Source organism: Ursus americanus, chromosome 7, assembly GCF_024610735.1.
Source record: "Ursus americanus isolate L20-20 chromosome 7, mUrsAme1.1.p, whole genome shotgun sequence".
In the NCBI taxonomy this organism is placed as follows: domain Eukaryota; kingdom Metazoa; phylum Chordata; class Mammalia; order Carnivora; family Ursidae; genus Ursus; species Ursus americanus.
In genome coordinates, this window is record NC_142133.1 from 70,270,232 (window position 1) to 70,291,755 (window position 21,524).

Below are 21,524 nucleotides of genomic sequence, written 5' to 3' on the forward strand. Positions count from 1 at the left end.
TCGAAATAAAAAAGGAAAACCATAGTTTTAAATTAATCATTTATATCTTAAAAGGAAACTTAATTTTAATCCTATCTTCTGCTACTTTCTATATTGGGCTTCTGTCAAAAAAAAAAATTAAGTAGTAATTAACTGAAATGCAGACTTGTAAAAACATTACTGTAAATGCTGTAATAAATTTGTGAAGTTTGGCTATTTCCAAACATAAAATACTATACCTGAAGATAGATAAATGAAGTTAAATCTGAAAAACTGAAGGGGTATGAGGCCCTTCCTGATAAAACTGGTACCGAAAACACCCATTACTACTTTCTTATTTTGGCATTCAAATTCATGTCTTTAATTAACCAAATCACTATCTTTACCATATTTTATGGTAACAAAAACAAACAACAGCAGCCCCGTGATACAACAGTCACAGAAGTGAAGTGAATTATTTTTCCAATAGAAGCCTTTTTCTAAATTGTACAAAATCATCTCTAAGATCTGGTGAGGTCACAATTTGAAAGTGACACAAAAGTATTCAAAGAAATTAGATTACAAAGAGTCATTGTAAATTATGTGCTCTAAAACAACCACAGACTACAGGTTCATTTGTAGTGTAAAAATATGAAGTCCCCCCACCTTGAATAAACTTTCAAGATACCGGATTTAAACTCATATTCATAAACAGCAGTATTTCTGGAAATTACTTCCTAACCTCAAAAAAAATGACAATATCAATACATTCAATATACATGCACCAATGATAAACTTGATTGTCCCTAGCTAGCTTCGCAAATTACTGAGTTTTCTCAAATATTCTCTAAATCACCAAATCTCTAGCTCTTCACAACTATTTGGCAGACATTGACTTTAAGTGCAACTCTATGATTTTATGGTTCTATCTTTGCAACAAAATACTCTGAACTTGCTCAGTGTTTACTTGTAAAATAAATTCTAATTCATAGGTAAATGCACTGACAAAATATCTCCCCCTCCAACTAAACAGTAGTGTTCTTGAATGTCACAAGTACCTACAACAAATAAACCAAAATATAAAGACAAATTAAAAAGATACAACTGCAAAATAAAGTGAAAGAAAAAACCCCACTGCATGACCTAAAGAGAAGGAAGAATGGGATTAAGTCTGACTTCTCTTCCATTTTCTACTAATAAGTGTCAGTCCTATAAGCACCCATATTTTCCTGGGAATATGGTTGTGTAGCATTAACTCTCTATATATTATCGTGAACTCTCTATATACTATCCATGATTGCAATGATGACTCTAACATAAGATAATGGTGAAATATTATCTAATGACTGTGAAAATACAAGCAAAGAATGGTTTATCAAATAAAATGTTTAAAATATTTTAGAAGTGAACCCCATTTCTTAAATAACCTTTCTGAAGACAAGTCATCATAATTCCTGGTCATATAAAATTTCTGTAACATTCTAATCCCTATCTGCTGGGAAAATAATTGGAACAACCTACACACCTTTCAGATACTTTTAGTATTAGAAACTGTCATATGCTTACCACTTTTATTATATATTTGGAGCATCTAAAACAAAACAGTAATTACTGGGTATCCTATGTATTATTTGTTGCCAAACTGATGCATAAAGGATCTGAGGTTTCATCTCCCTGCACTGAAAAGCAAGCAAAAAAGAATAATTAGTATTTTGTAACATGTTTTTCCAAACATTATGGGTTTTATAGTCAAGACTTTTATTTTGAAAATTCCTACTATAAATAGAATTTTTAATTTCTAGAAGTCACAATTTAGAAAGGTAAAGAAGGAAATATGACATACAAATTATATACTATAATATATACATATAATTATACATAAAGCTAAAAATATCTTCTAAGTAATTACTAATATATATCCATTTTGGAAAAAATACATATAGTCTATTCTAATCTTTACTTAGAACTATAATTCTCTCAATCAGAAATCCTATCTTCCAGGTTCAACCATCAATCTAATCACTGTACTGTAAATATGTGTCCTAAAAATTGCAATTTCATGCAGCATAGCATAGCATCAGCAATTTTTCGAGTTATTATTTCACAAAAGATTTTAAAAACAAATGGAGCTTTATTTGGATGGCTATTTCTAAAATTAGTGAGCATGTACTTTGTACCAGATACTAATAGGTTTTACATGTTTTAACTTATGTAGCCCTCACAAGCAGCCAATGGCATCATCATTAGCTGCATATTACAGATGAAGAAACTAACTGAAGAAACATGTATTAAAAAGCCTACCTCCAGTTTCACTAACATGAAAGAAGGGATGAAGAAGAATTCAAACTCAGGGAGTGGGGCCTCACTGCCCATACTTTTAAAATACCATGCTAGATCCAATGCAAGTGATTCATAGTATGTATCACCTACAAATCTTTTATTTTCAGAATTCAGTCTAACATTTTACATGCCTGTCGGCCATTCTCCTTTGGATATCTAGCGATATCATCTCAAATGTAAAAGGTCAGACGAAACTCTCAAAAATGGGTTGCCATTCCAGATTTCTTTCAAAAAGGTCCTCCAGTTAAATAAGCACCTGTAGGAAAGCAGCCCATATCAACATCAAGCACTGTTTTGTTACCAAGGAGTAACTAGATATTTTTGAGCTTTTTTAAAGGGTTATTACATTCTCTGGTTCCCATAATTATCTATTCAAGGACGTGCAGGGGGAAAAAAAAAAGCAAGCAACAGCTAAAACGTCCTGGAAACACACTAGTAACTTATTTTGAGAAAATAGGCTGCAAATAAAAACAATTAGCTTGAATATTTTAATGTTGGTATGTTATAGTAGGCTGAAACTATAGGAAAGGTAAGCCCATTTTCTAAATGCAAGAGGCAGCAACTTCTATAATTAAAAACATACCTGGGCAAGGCAAAGTAAGTCCATTATACTTCAAGGCCATTTCTAACACAATGACACTACGTTTAGCACAGAATTACTGTGACTCATTATGTATAGTTTGGACTCCAAACACCAGAGGAATAGACTAAGAGTTTTCAACAGAGTCCAGAATTAATATTTTCTCTCACAAAATAATCCAGGAAGTTATCCACAATCGTCTCCAGAGCCACTTTTCTAGCTTCTTTAATAGGGAAGGGAGTTTCAAATATTGGTAACCTTAACCAAGAAGAAAAAAAAAAATTGCCCTAGATTCGGAGCAGGCAGTAATAGCAAACAGCAGCGGTTACTACAGTGCTGCCGTTGGACGAGTAACAAATGTTAGAAACCAACTGACGTTTTCTTATTTTGTTTTGTTTTAAAACGTACAGTACATTAGTAAGTCCATGAAACCATGTTTCTTATATTGGTCTCAGTTATGATTTTTCCCCTAAACGAAACTTCAAGTTTTATTTTTCAGAACTAAAAAAGCAGTTTGGTCAACTGCTTTTGTAATAGCTACCTTTACTTACTTCCCTCATTGATTCACTGTGTGCTACGAACGCAGGAGGTGGGACGGAGATAGGGACCCCACAGTCGGGTATTAAGATTTTGATAAAAACATGAAGGTGGAAATATACGCATGTGGAATAAAAGAAATTATGTAAGTGCTAAAATGCATTGGCTGAGGGCCAAAAGCTTATTGAAAACTATTCCTCAAATGACTGAACTGCTTTGCAAAGGCACTATAAGTAATTAACAAAAAACTTTGGAGTTGGAGACATCAGAGTTGCAAGTAATTAAGGAACTGAGATTCTGTCTTTATATCCAAGAACAACTTCTTTAATTTTCCTGAGCCTCATCCATAAGATAGTGATACTTTGGGGGGGGGGGGGTACTTCTTCCCATTCCTGAGGTTTCCTTCCATGTAGAAGTATTCACAGGTGAGGCACTCTCCTAGTCTAACCCTCCTCTGGTTTGTTTGCTCCCTCACTTACAGCAGGAGAAGGGCCAATCTGACTGGTCTGCATAGAATAGGACACATATTTAGCCTCTTCTTCCTCCCTCCCTTTTTGAAGATAAATGCCTCAAGTCATACGTTTCACATGGGCAGGCCCCCCCCATATGGAGAAGTTCTCCTCTGTGCCTCTGCAGAGAAGTCTGAATTATTGATTCAGTGTTGGCAAATCCATTTTCCCACTGATATAAAACCATATTTATCAATATTGTTTTTGATTTTAATAAATGTGATATTTTGCTCACCAATCGTTTCTCTCCTCGTCCCTCTCTAAAGTGATTTAGAATTCAGGCAAAGAAATGGGTACTAGTTATCAGACTCCATTCAAACCTAAAAATCAACCTACTTCGGAGTTAGGTAAGCTTTAAATGAGGGAATACATACAAAAATCTTAGTACATAATACTAAGAACATAGTAAGCACTCTACCGTAACTGCTAATACAAAACATTCAGAAATAAGAGCCAATTTGAAAACATTTATCAATTCACTATAAAACACCTAAATATGAACTCAAATGAAATACTTTCTAAAATACAACAATAAAAACAAGATCCCCCCCACTGATTAAAAGAATGTAACCTGCTATAATACGAGTTATAACATGGAATAAGATTTACAGTCCGTTCACTAAACAGGGAACATTTACAGCCTACAAAATCCTCAGTAACTAATCCACACAGAAAATAATGTGCATAAGCAAAATCAGACAATACTCTAGCTATAACATTAATATTTTAACATTACAGAATCAGTTTGACATCTAAAAAATTTAAGAGGAAATAAGTTCCAGTTTATTCCATAAGTTTAAACTGCATGAGCAATATGCTGAAAGCATACTAAAAAAACCTAAAGATCTATTTCATCTGATAAGAAACCTAGAACAGAAAATTGGTTCTTCAAAATGAGCCCAGGAGCTCACTAATAGCAAGATTTATTAACCTGAGCTCTATGGGGCTTTAGTCTTGTGAAACCCTTGAAATTATCTGTAAAATGTCATGTTATATGCAACTGATAAATTGTTGACTACTACATCTGAGACTAATGATGTACTACATGTTGGCTAATTAAATTTTAAAAAGTGTCATGGATGTGTGCATGCATGTATGGTTAAAAATGCTCTCCACTTTCATTACATTCTCAAAGGTCACCATTTAAAAAAGGAATAGTCACATACCATTTTATAATTAAGTGATCACTCCGAGTTTATCCATTTATTCAGATTTTTTAGTAAGTTTTCTTGCAGTATGATATTTTCAGTTTGGATAATTTTGACATATAATAAGCTTTTAAAAAATCAAAAATAGAATCTGCAAAAAAATAATCTCTTTAAAAATAGCTACTTACCATGTAAGTGTTCCTCTGATACCGTTTTTTCATTAGCATGCAATGCTTTTACTGCTATTCTTAAATCCGTTGTGTTATTTTCCTGTACTTCTTCAGCTGGTAGTTTTTCAAAAGTGTTTTCTTTGCAGTTGGTGTTGGTCTTTAAGCAATTAGTTAGTTTCCAAAATGAAGCTACTGAACACGTATCAAATGTAATAATACTTAGGGGATTATGTTTTCCAATGTCAGCCTTCTTCCTCAGAGTTACATTTCTAGAATATAGTCTTTCACTGATATGGCTTTTCCTTAAGAGGTTCTTATAGACCTCTTTCCTCTTTACAGTTTTCTCTTTCAGCTTTTGTTTCTCTGTGCATGTACAACTTATATTTTCTCTTTTGTAACAATTTTGATCTAACAATGGGAAGACAGGCTTACTCTGTAATTGATACTGGATTTTTGTAGATCCAGTAGTAGTAACCCCATCTTTAAGAGAATCTGAACCTTTAGAATATACTGCAAGACCAGATGCAACTAACATATCTGCCAAATTGTTTTTCTCATGAATGACATCTACTTCCAGTTTTGTTTCAAAATTACGCTTCCTAAACTGAAAAACTAAGCCTGGTTTACTTAGGAAATCTTGAAAGAAACTTTTCACTTCTTCATTCCAGTGTTTCCCTTTAGCGGGTAAGATACCATGTAAGATACAAGGATAACTTAACCTTGGTATATCCAAAAGTTCGACAGGAACAACTTTCAGATTTTTTATGTCTGAATAAGGTATGTAAACAGAAAATCCATAGTCGATCAACACAAGTAATAAGGACTGATTAGAGACTTCAGAGATCTCTACTCTATTCCACTGATCTTCCAAATCGTATTTGAACAAACAACTAGCACCGGGAGTTAGGCACTCTTGAGGCACTCTTTGCAAGTTTTCTGGTAGATCAGACAGCAACACAAAGAGCGATTTCATTGTGTCGAAGAAGTCTTCTAACTGAACACAGAAATCTGACGGATCACAAACAGCAGTGGCAATACCAGAATATTGCTTTCCATTTTGGAGTTGGACCCAAGTATATGATCTTATTGTACATGATGACACAGGAGTCTTAGATTCCACACTAAAAATAGATGCTGAAGATTTAAGTTTGTTTTCAATATGAACCGTATTTAAGTATTCCAAAAGTAACAGGCCATCTACCAAAATGTCCACTTTCCACACAGAGTTTAAGTATTTCAGGAAAAGAATATTTATGTCCAAATGAGCAAACAAAGACACAATGGACTCAAATGACCGGTTTCTAAAATTTTCAAACCAAATCCATTTACAAGGCACAGCTTGTCTTGGAATATTTCTAATTTCATTACTAAGCACCTTGGTATTACCTAAAGGTACTATTTCATACCTACCACGATCTACTAAAAAAACAAGCACTTTCTCATCAACATACTTCTTTGCTACTTTTGATCGATACCATTTCAAGGTGTTTTTAGATTTTGCCAAGCACTCTAAACCTTTTTCAATGTTTTCCATTGATAAAAAGGGTTTCTGTCCTTCTTTAGTGATTAGTACTGTTAAATCTGCCAAGATTTTTTTATTTTTGGATAACTTCACATAAAATGTCCCACTTTTTGAGACATAAAGTATCTCAGACTTTTCAAGTTGTCCAGGTTTTAACTCTTCAAAAGGAATCTTAACCAGCTGTTGGCAGGATGGTTGAAGGATCCCAGAACCTTCATACTCCTTTGACTTTCCTTCCTTCCTTTCATTATCCTCCCCAGAGCTCACCTTTTGAGAGACAGCCACAGGCAGCTGCGATACTGTTTTCTGTAGTTTTGAACAGGCTGTCCATTTCAGTAGTTCATTAATGACACATGTTCCGTCACAAACAATGTTGACTTCCCATTTCTGCCCATGCTTTTTCAGAAATTCACAAGAAACTGCTTTGTTACTCACTCTTGATACAAAATAATCCACAGTTTTACTGTCCCATATTTCATCAGGCTCATTCCACTTAACTCCACTAAGAAATGAATGGATTCCTAGCGGAGGAATGGTCAAGAATTCCCTCTGAAACTCATAAATTTTGGATGTGCTTATTACTGCAGTGTTACCATAGTCAATAAATTCCACTTCAAAAGAATTTCCTGGCAAAATTTTCTTAATAACTGCTCTGTAAATGGCATGGTCACCAGAGTATTCTGCAACTACAAGGTCTCCCACCATAGGCTTCACTGATTTTCTCTCTTTCACTACATTCAATCTTCTTTCATTTAGAGCATCTGCTAGTCTGATGATTAGATTTTCATTCTCCGCAAGCTGGATATGGAAACTTGCTGGATTACTGATATTAGAAACATATCCTTTAACTTTGGCATTCAAGTAGATTTGAGGTTGAGGAAGATCTTTGATCTGTGGTCTAGTAAGATTAGATGGGCTTGGAGAGGCTGCTTGATTTAGTTCTCGGATAAAAGACTGCGATACAACCTTTACTGATTTGTGGCCCACATCATTTTCATTAGATCCAGGGACACTTTTTGTATGCGCAGATCCAGAGACATTTTTTGTATGTGCAGATCCAGAGACATTTTTTGTATGTGCAGATCCAGAGACATTTTTTACACCTTTATTTTTTAGTCCATCATTCAAAGATTTTACTTTGTTTTTTGACACAGGTTCAATTTTGTAACAAACTGATGGTTTCAAAAGCTTGCCGTATGTACTTCCAGGATTTGTTAATTGATCTATTTTGCTTTCAGAGTATGTTACTAGATTAGTTTTATTTATCATATTACGGTGATAGTTATTTTCTATTTTGCCTTTCAAAGAAACAGCAAGTCTCTTATTCTCGCTTATTTTAGGACCCTTTTCCACACACTGTGCTTGGTCACACTGTTTTTTTCCATAAGCATGAAGCAACATTTTAATTTCCTGATTTATATGTTGACATCCATCATACAATTCTACACCAAGCTGGCCATCTGACTCCCTGGACAATATTATTGCCCTTAACGGTTTTCCCAAGAAATTATCTTCAAACCAGCTACAGATTTCTGCTGGAATATCTACATCCCTAAGATCTGACAAAAAACACTTAATAGCTTGCATAGGTGTAAATAGCAACTCTGGAAACTGATCTGAAATAGCCCTCAATGTACTTTCTTCTGCTAACTGCTTATTTCCAAAGTCCACAAAATAGACCAGAAAGTCAGTTAGTGAATTTGTTGGCATCGCTAAAGCTCGGTAAGAGAGACCATCCTCCACATACTTAGATATGCACAATCTCATTTTACTAGGATCATATTTTGGACAATTTTTGAGGTTACTAATCTCTGTGATTTTTGTTTCTATCATCTCTAGGTCTTTATTGTTTCTACTGAGTTGGCAGTAAAACTTTTTGGGACTATATATATGAGATATGTATATTTCCTCTTCACTTCCAATGTTTATGTTAAAGGAAGAATAGTAGTAACTGTAAAGACTAACTGAACATGGAAATGGCTTTGATAATGTATTATACGGTGCTGAGCCATGATTAATAAATTCGTTTGCACTAGTCAGTGGAGATTGTAAATCCACTAAGTTACATAAACAGTTTGGATATATGAGAACTAAGGCATAAATGACACAAGTCAATAATCCTCTTGATGAAGAAATAAAATTCCCGAAATCTCTGCATGCTTCTCTTGTCCAACGGAATTTACAACTAATGGGTTCAACTAAATGGCTAAGACTACATCTGAAGGCTTGGCCTTCTAAAGAAAGAAAACATGGGTTAATAGCACAAATATCTTTAACTAATACCCTTTCTTGGTAACCATAATCAACAAATGCTACGTCAAATTCTTTTCTTGATACCTGAGTCAAAATAGCAGCTCTATACCACTTCCCATCTTTGGAATACTTAGCAACACAAGCAATCTGCCCAATCTGATAAGGATCCGAATGAATGCTGTAATAACTCTGAATTTGTTCCATTAGTGATTTTAGGTCCTCTAACTTACATCGAAGCTGGCATGAAAAGTCACCTGGGCCATAATAAGAACAACACTTGACTTCAAGGACTGTTCCTGGTTTAAACATATATTCTTTATAAAGTCGTAGCGACTCAGGTCCCACAGACAAGGTAAAAGGATTTTTTAAATCTGAGAAATTAACAGCTGGGGACTTTAACAAAGACAAGCTACTTTCTTTTAGCTTGTTTGAATGGTACTTCTTAGGTTTAGGTCCTTCAAGAAGGGCAGATAGGACTTTAATATTAACTTTGTTTTTAGGTTTTAAACTTAACACTGAATATTCACTTAGAGAAATGGGATAACATTCTGGTTCTACTTCCCAATATTCTGCATATCCAGATTGTAACATAAGAGAGACAACATCAATATCTTCGGAGGCTTCAATACTCTGAATATTTACAATGTACTTGTCATCTTTTTTTGCTGTAACTTGAAGCAAAATTGCTTTGTTCAAGACAATTTTTTTAAAATAGTCAATTGCTGCCTTCACCCATAAATCTTCAACAGGAAATACATGTGCGAGTGAACAGCACATGGCTAAGGCAGGCAACTCACAAAACTCTGGAAGCAAAATTTTTACATCAAAAAATGGTATGGAATCAGTATTTCCATAATCTAAAAAATAAACATTGATCTTATAACCATTAATTTCAGTGATTACAGCTCTATAAAAATGTCTGTCCTTGCTGTATCTAGCACAACAAAATAATCCAGGTTTTGGATTTCTTAGAATCAGTTCATCATTTTCACACAAATCATAAGATTTGTTTATATTTTTCATTATATCTTGAAGTTCATTCTGATGTTCATTGGTGCGTACCCAGAAATTTGATGGGTTTAATACATAGGCCACAAAAGCTATATAGGCAGCCTCTATCTCCATCTCTACAGTTTTAATAGGAAAACCTACTTTTAAAGTGTTTTTATTTGGAGAGTCTATCGATGATTCAGTATTTCCAGTAAAACAGTCAACTGCAAAGCTGTTTACATCAGAAGCACTCGTCTCCTTAAACATATTAGAGACTTTTGATTCAGACACTGGACAGAGTACTCGTGTGCCTACAGTCTTCAGCAGAGCCTTAGAATTGATTGTAGGCTCCTGGGTTCGTAGTGTTACATAATACAGATGTTCATCCTTATTGAACCAGTCAATGTGTGCATATACTATTTGTCCTAACAAGGCTTGTTTAAATATACTCAGTTGAGATTTTCTGGCATCTCTATCTGGACTGTGTAAATATGTCAGAGAACATGGAAATGAAAATAGTGGTACTAAAATAAAATCCTGTTTAAGTTTCTTTACATGGATGGAGGGTATGGCCTCACTACTGCCATAATCCATGAACCAGATTTTCACTTGATTATTGGGCAAGAGCTGCTGAAGAATTCCTCTATGCCACTGTCCATTTCTCCTTTTGGCAACACAAAGTAGTCCAAAGTTATCACACGTGGGACTACTTTCTTGACTGATAGTATCATAATGCAAAGTCATACACGCTGTTAAGTTTTCTAACTCTGGAATCCATTTAATTAGTTGACAATAAAATTTACTTGGGCTCGATGCAGAAGATACCTTTATACTTTCAATCCTGCCTACTGACAAAGATGGTTGCAAATTAGCCAAAATGTGTTGAATATCAAATGAAGTATCACTATTACTTAATGATAAGTCAGGTCTTTTATGTTTTAGTAAATCCGGCATTTCCTTCGGGAATTCTTTTAACATTTCCACAATAAGGCGAAATGAATCCCCGTCGATAAGTCTGCCTAATTGTAGTTCAAGAACCTGGGATATAATTTTTGGCACTTCAAGAAGAATCATTTGAAGAGGCAAAACAGCTTGTACACAACCTTTCACTTGTAATCCTACTAATGACTTGAAATAATTCAAAGCCTTAGGAGGCCATCTTTCCCCATTTGGTAGTATGTTGGCAAAAATACCAACTATTACCCGTGGTGGTAGCTCAAATAAGTTTCCACAGGCTGAAGCAACCTGTGTACCATCAACTCTTAGTTCTTCTCCATGATCTATGAGGAGCACTGTATAGAGTTCATTTTTCTTTTCCATGACTCTTCCTCTCTGCCATTCTCCAGATACTCTTTCCTCTACCAAACAAAATTCATCAATGTCCACATTATTTTTTACTTTTGGAATATGCTGTATTTCCCTCTGTAGTATGTGGTAGTCAAACTCACATTCAATATTATTTCTGCCTTGAAATTTCACCAGAATGTCCTTGGGAAAACATTCTATGTGTGATATTGTCAGATCCATGTCTAAAAATGTTGGCAACAGAGATGTAGAATCCATTTTCTAAAAGCAAATAATAAGTACTAATTAGCTTCTGGACAGACAGCTGTCACAATTAAATGAAATAAGCCTTCTATAAATTTGAAATTAGCCTTATTATAAGTTTGGTATGTAAACAAACCTTAAAATCTTTATATGCCTGGGGGCACCTGGGTGACTCAGCTGGTTAAGCAAGGGACTCTTGATTTTTGGCTCAGGTCATGATCTCAGGGTCGTGAGACAGAGCTCTGAGTCAGGCTCCATGCTAGGTGTAGAGCCTGCTTAAGAGTCTCTCTCCCCTTCTGCTTCTCCCCCCCGCCACCTCATGTACATGCATGCTCTCGCCTCTCGCTCAAAAAAAAAAAAAAAAAAAAAAAAGGCACGTAATTTCTTTTATCAAATTGAACATATAGGTTTAAAAACATTACATTGAACAAGATAGATAAAAATGTATCTAACTTCACTGCCTTCCACTTTTAAGAAAATTCAGTTGAAATAACCAAGAGAACAGGAAAAATAGCAAGTATATATAATCACTGGAAAAGAGGAGAGCAATCTTTATTTTCTAGAAATTTCCAAGTTTCTAATAGATATTGGACAGATGTGGTATAATAGAAGGAGGCCAAATAAAGTCCACTGGAGACCTCCTTCTACTGCTGTGAGAGGAACTACTTTCCCTCATGCAGACTTCTAACAACCTATAACCCAAAGGGGTGAATGCTAGGCCCAAGGGCAGAGGGTGAATCCACAGGAGACACAATGTTTGTACTCCCCACTCTGTCAATTAGTAACATTTGGACCCTATCAGCATCATTATACAACTCCTGGATTCTTCTTTGATTGAGGACAACAGGCTAAGTCCTGGACACCATTAAGGAAAGCCAGGCATGGAAAGACCCTAAGGTAAGTTAGGTACATCCAAGCTTTGTCACTGGCATGGCTGGCCACATAAAGTGTAGAGCGGGAAGAGATCTTTAGCACAGAGGCAAAGCTCTCTACTGTAACTATAGCTCTTGCTAATTTTTCTCTAGATTGTTGGGATTCTAAAAACTAGTAAAACCAATATTCACGTATAAAATATTCCCCAAATTCAGGCAAGAACCAACATTTATCGTGATAGGATACAGCTCAATTCCTACATGACCTGGAGTTAACACTTCAGAACTATCAATTTCTTTCTATGATGAAAAAAAAAAAATACTGGACTTTTAAAAAGAGCAAGAGAGAAAACCAATTTTAAAAAAACCAAGGAAATGGTCCCCTAGGGAATAAATATATTGAATGAAATAGCAAATAATTGTGTCTCAGAAGTCTGATTTCTGTTTTCAAATGGTCAAAGAGAACACATTTTTATATGACTAAGTGGTCATTAAGATGCAGCAACTCAGATCAGGGAGAAATACACATACGAAATGTAAAACTGCAACGGGGAAAAAAAATCAACACAAAATAAAGATAAATGGAATAGAAGGAAATTTTGAGAGAATACCTCAAAACTCAGAAGATTAAAAAGATAAAAGATGAAAGAAACATGGAGGACAGGAATATAAAATCTTATCAAAGTATAAATGTTCTCTCAGAGAAACAGAACAGAAGCCCTAAGACTTAACACCTAAGCCTGAAAGCTGAAACTAGCCACTGGAAAGCTAACGAAAGAGTTAAGATTTAGGGACATCTGGGTACTAGCTATGGTTTTTATTTCCTCCTAATTAATTTGGTGGTAGTCATTATGGTCTGATCTACAGATTACAGCCTATGCTTTTTTGATCCTGGCGTCTCTAAGGAGAAAAAAAAAATAATCAGCAATGGACAACCTACTAAAGACTTTTATTGAATAAACGAAAACACTTCAGGATAAGAAAGGCCTTAAGCCACTGTTATTTGAAGTGACAGGCCTTTTCCAATTCCCAGACTTGAGTCAGTTCATAGACCTATTATTCCTTATAGAGGGAAGACCAGGTACTCAAGAGGTCATGTGCTAGAATACAAGAACATTCTTCCCGGCATTCACCCAAAGGGTCATGTGATCATTCGCCTGAGAAAATAGGAAAAGGAAAAACAATACTTAAGTCTTTCAAGAACCACACCACTTTTAGGTATAAAAAGCAAATGTAGCCAGGAGGACTTCTTCATTAAATGAAGGGGTATATACAGTATAAGCCCAAAGAAAGCCCAAAGTTGAATGGCATGCTCAAACTACCAGGAGCCTACTCCTCCACACTGTTAACCCTCCCTCAACCCATACAAATGACCTCACGTGGAGTTTCACAGCAGGAGGGAGAAAAAAAAATCTGAGCCTGGTTTGCATATGCTCTCACCTAATGCCAGCAACATCTAGAAATGGATTGAAGTACTCAAGAGGCCTTGCTTGAGAAACAAAAGGAAATAGTCACAGTTGAGAGAACAGTACATCTACTTTGCTTGAAGAAATTACTGGTATTAAGAATCTATTCCTATTAGTGGACAATAACTAATTCTGCAGGATGATTAGTAATTCTGATGGAGAAAGACCACAGGATTTACTAAAAGTCTGAAGAAGAGAAATATGGATGAGCCCCTAAGAATCAACATGTAAGTTTGTAAGTCCTGTGTGATGGTCACCAAAGCTCCCCACTGTGGAAAAGTTTTTGTTTTTGTTTTTTTAAGAGCAGGTAGGGGCAGAGGGAGAGGAAGAGATAATCTCAAATCTCTACGCTGGGTGTGGAATCTGATGCTGGGCTCAACCTCACAACCCTTTATATCATGACCTGAGCCAAAAATCAAGAGCTGGACGCCCAATCAACTGAGCCACCCAGGCGCCCTGGAAAAGATTGACTGGGTAAACAGAATAACCTATTCTGTGGTTGTCAGTCAGCTTCCTTCACCTGCCTTCACCTGCTTCAATAGTTAATAGAATCATGAAGAAAGTTTCCAGCGCCACAGATAAAGCTCCTACCCTTGTATTTTTGAAGCTCAAACTAACAATCCAGAGAAAATTAGGGGAAGAGAACAAACAGGGAATTTAAGACCAAGCATGTTCAACTAATCTTCGACAAAGCAGGAAATAATATCCAATGGAAAAAAGACAGTCTTTTCAATAAGTGGTGCTGGGAAAATTGGACAGCAGCACGTAGAAGAATGAAACTGGACCACTTTCTTACACTATACACAATGGAAGACCTAAATGTGAGAGGAAACAATCAAAATCCTAGAGAACACAGGCAGCAATCTCTTTGACATCAGCATAGCAACTTACTAGACACGTCACCAGAGGCAAGGGAAACAAAAGCAAAAATGAACTATTGGGACTTCATCAAGATAAAAAGCTTCTGTACAGTAAGAGACAACAAAACTAAAAGGCAACCTACAGAATGGGAGAAGATATTTGCAAAGGACATGTCTGATAAAGGGGTAGTATCCAAAATCTAAAGAATTTATCAACCTCAACGTCCCAAAAAAACAGATAATCCAATTAAGAAACGGGCAATAGACAGGAATAGACATCTTTCCAAAGACCTACAGACGGCTAACAGACACATGAAAAGACGCTCAACATTACTCATCAGGGAAATACAAATCAAAACCCTATGAGATACCACCTCACACCTGACAGAATGGCTACAATTAACAACACAAGAAACAGATGTTGGCAAGGACGCGGAGAAAAGGGACCCTCTTACATGTTGGTGGGAATGCAAACTGGTGCAGCCACTCTGGAAAACAGTACAGAGGTTCCTCAAAAAGTTAAAAATAGAACTACCCTATGACCCAGCAATTGCACTAATAGATATTTACCCAAAGGATACAAAATTACGGATTTGAAGGGGTACATGCACCCCAATGTTTATAGCATTATCAATAGCCAAAGTATGGAAAGAACCCAAATGTCCATCGACTGATAAATGGATAAAGAGATGATTACACACACACACACACACACACACACACACACACACAGTTACTCAGCCATCAAAAAGAATGAACTCACCATTTTCAACAACACAGATGGACCTACAGGGTAAAATGCTAAGTGAAATAAGTCAGAAAGACATACCATACGATTTCCCTCATATGTGGAATTTAAGAAACAAAACAGATGAACACAGGTGAAAGGAAGGAAAAATAAGATAACAGAGAGGGAGACAAACCATAAGGATTTTAACTATAGAGAATAAACTGAGGGATGCTGGAGGGGAGGTGGGCAGGGGAATGGGTTAAATGGGTGATGGGCATTAAGGAGGGCACTTGTAGTGTTGAGCGCTAGGTGTTATATGTAAATGATGAATCACTGAATTCTATTCCCGAAACCAATATTACACTATGTGTTAACTAGAATAAAGAATTAAATTTAAAAAAACATGTTTTTAAACAGTGGTTTTATACAATGGACATTTAAAGACCTAATTTAAATCAAGATGTTCTAGATCAAACCACCTTTACTCAATATTCTATTCTTTAGACTATTACCATATTCATGGAAATACTTTGCCTACACAAGATTAAGACATCAGGAAAGGAGTTTTAGTGGAGATTCAGTTGTGTGAGATTTGGGGAATGGTTTCTTAGAATCAGACTCTAAATTTGTAAAATGAGAGGGTTGAATTAGAGTTTTTCCAAATTTTTTTTTTTTGGCAACAATAGCAGCAAAAATCCTTCTTAACCTAATAGAAGATGCAGAAATAGAAAACATAAAACCTTTAACTTGGATTCATAAGTGGTAATCTAATAATTTCATAAATTGATACATTTTACTTATGAGAAAGCCAGTAAATGAGAATAACAAAACTATTCTGATTAACACTGTCTTCATCATGTAACTTTATTATTGTGTTGGATAGCACAGTAGTGAGAAAAATCAGGCTCAGATATATGTAATAGTTCCGCAATTATACATGATCAAATACAGTTTCAAATAAAGATAAAACCACAACTTAATAAATTAATCTGATGACAATTAGTGCTTATCTCTTTTACATTTATCCTATTTGAATTTTTTTAAAAGACTTTTTAAAAATTCAAATCAAAATTTCAAACTCCTAGGTTAAATTTAAGTAAAAATTCACAGCATCACAGCTCTCCTTAGGCTTATGGAAAATACAATCTATGAATGCTACAAGAATAGATATGGAAAGCCCTTCCCACACTAAAATTTCCGGATTCTATAGAATACATATATTACAGATGTCCCTCTTACCATTTGGCAACTGTCCATGAATTCACATCTAATACGTCTAGACCAGTGGGATCCAATAGAAACATAGTTGATCCATACACATAACTTTAAATTTTAAAGTTTTAAATTCTCTAATAGAATTGTAAATGTCCTTCCTTATAGGAGTAGCTCCTTATAACACTTTATATTTTTTAAAGAGGTTTTCAGTACATTAGTTTAACTCATCTCCACAACAAAATGGTCACTTTTCAGATGAAAGAAGATAAGAGATTCAGGAGCTTGAATTTAGGTTTTGATCCAGTCTAGTTCTCTATGTACATTACTCCCACTGTTTCACACTGTTCTTTTTATTATGTTCAGTTAGCCAGCCTATAGTACATTAGTTTTTGATGTAGTGTTCAACAATTCATTACTTGCGTATAACACCCAGCACTCATCACAACACGTGCCCTCCTTAATACCCATCACCCAGTTACCCCAGCCCCCTCCCCTCTGTAACCCTCAGTTTGTTTCCCCAGAGTCCAGAGTCTCTCATTGTTGGTCTCCCTCTGATTTCTTCCTGTTCAGTTTTCCCTCCCTTCCCCTGTGGTCCTCCCTGCTATTCCTTATGTTCCACATATGAGTGAAACACTGCTCTTTAGACTAAACCACATCACTATGCACAAGCACTAAAAGTCGAAGATACAAATCCAAAACAGACCTACAAACAAAAATGGGGAAAGCACCTTATGGAATAGAATCCGTTTACTAATTCTCCCTCTTTCCAAAAGTAAACATAGTTCTGATAAAACTGACTAGCAGGTACTCTGGCAAGGTTACCGTGTTCCAAAAGACTGATTCAAATTAAGCATCTGTATGTGTCCTGGTTTTCCTTCTCCTTTCTTCTCTATTCAGATTGATTTCTAGAGTCAGGTCTTTTAGGACACTGATGCAGTGGAAACAAAACAGTATATTTTTTTAATCCGCATATTTTAAACCCAGATCTTCCATTTAACATTCCTCAAACAAGGGCCTTTTTGTCCCATAGGGAACATTTGGCAATGTCTACAGATATATTTGTCATAACTGGGCCAGGATGGGGGCAGGAGTAGCTACTGGCATGCAGCAGGTAGGCCAGAGATGCTAAGTATCACAGAGTGCACAGAAGAGCCCACCCCTAACAACAACAACAACAACAAAAAGAACTTTTGTTCTTTTGTCCAGCCCAAAATGTCAATAGTGTGAAGGCTAAGAAACACTGCTTTGCTGAAAGCAAAAATAAATACTAGGCAGATTAAAACATTTTTTTTTTAACCACCTAAAAAATTTTTTTTTTTTTTTTTTTGCTAAAGAAAACTTTCAAGAGACAAGAGGCTACAAAAAAGTTAATGTATAAGATAAGGAAAAGAAATAAGGCTAGAACAAAATTAAAATCAATATAATCTACCACATATAAGATACAAGATTCATTCAGGCCAATTATCTTCAATCATACTTGACCACACTTTTTTGTATCCTACACATAATACAGCAGGAAATCCTACCGGATTTATCCTCAGCACATAAAAATTCTGATGCTTTCTTCCATCTCTGCTGATACAACCCTGGCCCAAACTACCTTCCTCTGTCATCTCCAATACCAGACACCTACCTTGTCTTCCTGCTTCTATCCTTAACCCCACCACTCCATGACTATTCTCTGTAACCATACAGACCTTTTTAAAATATAGGTCACACAAAAAAATAAAAATAAAAAAAATAAAACATAGGACACAGCATGCACTACTATGCCCAAAAACTTCAGTAGCTTCGAATTACTCACAGAGCGAAAACTAAAGCCATTACAATGGGAAGTCCTACAAGATCCACCAGGACCCCCCCCCCCACCACCACCACCACACACCCACACTTTTCTGTTACCTTGTTCCTACTACACTCATTTCACCACAACTACAGTGCCTTCTATTCCTTCAACTTCCTGCATCTGGGTTTTGGGCTTACTGCCTTCCAAGCACAGCTCGCTTTCTTATCGTCTTCAAGTTTTTGTCAGAGGTTCCCTTTTAGGTGAAGCATTCTCTGGACCCCGCTCTAACCTCTTTCTCCAACACCAAAAATAGTTCTATTAAACCAGTGGTTCTCAAATATTTGGTCTCAGGACACTTATGCTCCTAAAAAGTTAATGAGGACTTTGTTATGAACTGAGTTTTTGTGCCTCCCCCCCCCCCCAGGTCATACATGGAAACTCTATCTCCCAAAGTGGTGGTATTAGAAGGTGGGGCCTTTGGGAGGCCCTTTAGGATTAGATGAGAACATGAGGATGGAGCCCTCAGGAATGTGATTAGTGCCCCTATAGGAGTCACAAGAGAACTTCTCTCTGCTCTCTGCCATACAGGGATACCAGGAGAATACAGGCATCTAAGATCTATAAGCCAGGAAGTAGGCTCTCACCAGATCTCCTAACATCTTGATCTTGGACTTCCTACCGTGTAGGATTGTGAGAAATAAATTTGTTGTTTATGGGCCACCCATTGTAAGGCATTTTGTCAGGGCAGCCCAAGCCAAGACAGACACCAAAGAGTGTTTATGTAGCTTCTGTCAATGTTTACCATATTAGAAAAACATTTTTTAAATATTTCAAAATCATAATAAACCCATTAAATGTTTTTATGAAAGATATTTTTCAAAACCAAAAAAATCAGTTAAAAGAGGGACACGGTTTCACAATTTTTGCAAATCCCAGTGTCTGCTTAATAGAAAATAGCTAGATTCTCTAAGGGGCCTCTACAATGTGTTGCAATAGGCTATTTTGGGGTAAAGTATGTGAATAAAATTTGGCCACACACATATATAATGAGAGAAGAGAATAGTATTTTAATAGCTTTTTCATATAACTGAAGATACTCTTGATAGTCACAAAAACTCAATAAGGGGTGGTTTCATAGACATTATTTACAATATGGAAATACTAAACCCTATAAGTGAGTTTTTTGTACTTGGACCTTAAAATCCCTTCATCTTGAGCTTTGAATGGAATTTTAATAGATGGACGATTTTAAAGGTCCTACATTGATTTGCTTGAAAATATTGGTTCAGAATTATGCAGAACTTCCATAAACTGACATACTGCATTACTCAAACATCTCAAAAATCAAATATCACAACCAACCTCATCAGACAACTCAAGTATTAGGAAGCTCTAAAGCTTGCAGTGGCAGGCACAAGTTTTTCAACTTAATTTTGGCTTTAAGTGAATTTTATCATCAATAAATACTGTCATTTTTCCTTAAAGTATCAAGCTTGCTTCACTCACTTTTAAGAAAATGTCTACAAAATACTCAAATCTGAATAACCATAGTTTGTCTCTTATTGAAGTGGAACCACATTATGGTTGTAGGCCATACAATGGCAAGTGATCAGCAATAAACAGGGGAAAGTACTCTACATCTGAAACTAATCACGTACTATATGTTGGCTAACTGAAATTTTTTAAAAAGATGCTTTCTACACACACAAAAAAAGGGACAAAGTATTAATACACACTACAACATCGATGAATCTCAAAATAATTATCCTGAGTGAAAGCTAGGAGAATGCATACTGTATTCCGATTATATGAAATTCTAGAAAATGCAAACTAATTTATAGTGACAGAAAGCAGATCAGTGTTGCCTGGGGAGGGACCATAGCAAACTTTTGGGCGTGATGGAAAGGTTTATGATCCTGATTATAGTGGTTTCATGAGTGTATGTTTCAAATGTCATCAAATTGTACACTTCAGGTGCAGTTTGTTGTACCTCAATTATACTTCAGTGAAGTGATAAAAAACACACCACGCAACCTAAATGTAGAGATTACGGTGGAGATTACGGAAGACCTCTTTTATGCTTTCAATTACAAAAAAAAAAAAAAATAGTAACAAAAACAATCCTGTAGAGCTGGGCGGGGGCAGAAAGGGAGGTCAGAGTAAGGTGCGGAGAACACTAACACAATACCCTACATGTGTACACGAACATGTGCTTATATGCACACAGCGGACGGCGTAAAGGAAGAGAGAGATGTGGAAGGTCGGAAGAAGGATTAACTTGGCCTTCCGTGTAGCTGACACGCCGCAAAGCGTTTGCATTTCTTCTTCAAAATTCCAAAAAGTAAAAAGTTACTTCTGAATGTGTATTAAAGTATTACAACATCATGCGACTCCGCTAAGTTTCTTCAGAAGAACGCTTGCATAGTCTTTCTGTCTTGCCATCTCCATTAGTAAAAAACCTGGCCATAGTCTCAGCCACCGCAGAGACGACCCTGGGCGATACGCTCCTTGAAACCCGCATTTTTCAAGGCAGGGGCACTGGTACCCATGGAGAGGTTGAGCAACTGACGCCATTAGAGGGCAGAGAGGACAGCCGGGGCTGCGCAGATGCCCCCACAGGGGACAGAGGGCTGGCACCCACTCCTCTGGGACCGAAGCTGCGACGGCTCAAGGGACAAAGGTGGAGGGGGTGGGGGGCACCAGAAAACAGCCCGGAGCAGGCTGACAGAAAATACGCAGACTTACGGACAAGCGCTGGCCAGGCCGTTCTTCCCGAAGCTCTTCAGAAGAGTGCCAGGACCTAAGATGGCAGCAAACTTAAGGTCGCTCGCTCCCCACCCCCCGCCTTTTATGCCCCAGGGTGCATGCGCAGAGCGTGGAGGCTTCAAGGCGAGTGGCAGGTTCACAGGTGGGCACAGTTCCTCCTGCCCAGAGCGGGGGCGGAGACTGCATGGCGCCCGGGGAGGGCGATGCCCAATCTGAGCTCCAAGCTCCACGTGGACAACCTCACAGCCTTGTCCGTCTGGGATAGGCTAAAGCC

The 21,524-nt window shown here is 36.6% G+C and overlaps 1 protein-coding gene across 1 annotated transcript; it reads right to left on the bottom strand.

Annotated features, from left to right (window-relative positions):
- Positions 1–1,376: 1,376 nt before the first annotated feature.
- On the bottom strand, positions 1,377–21,283 carry TDRD15 (tudor domain containing 15). The gene is made up of 3 exons (XM_087863216.1): positions 21,230–21,283; positions 5,261–11,573; positions 1,377–1,637 (listed from the first exon to the last, which is right to left on the bottom strand). Exons 2-3 carry the CDS (start codon positions 11,568–11,570, stop codon positions 1,579–1,581), a joined length of 6,369 nt encoding a protein of 2,122 aa, XP_087719342.1. The 5' UTR covers positions 11,571–11,573; positions 21,230–21,283; the 3' UTR covers positions 1,377–1,578.
- Positions 21,284–21,524: the final 241 nt, after the last annotated feature.

Bases quoted from the DNA above. Each gene is read 5' to 3' on its own strand.
- TDRD15 (XM_087863216.1), bottom strand. From the start codon at position 11,570: ATGGATTCTACATCTCTGTTGCCAACATTTTTAGACATGGATCTGACA. The intron at 1,638-5,260 runs GTAAGTAGCTAT...CTTGCTTTTCAG, and splicing joins ATCAGAGGAACACTTACATG to TGCAGGGAGATGAAACCTCA.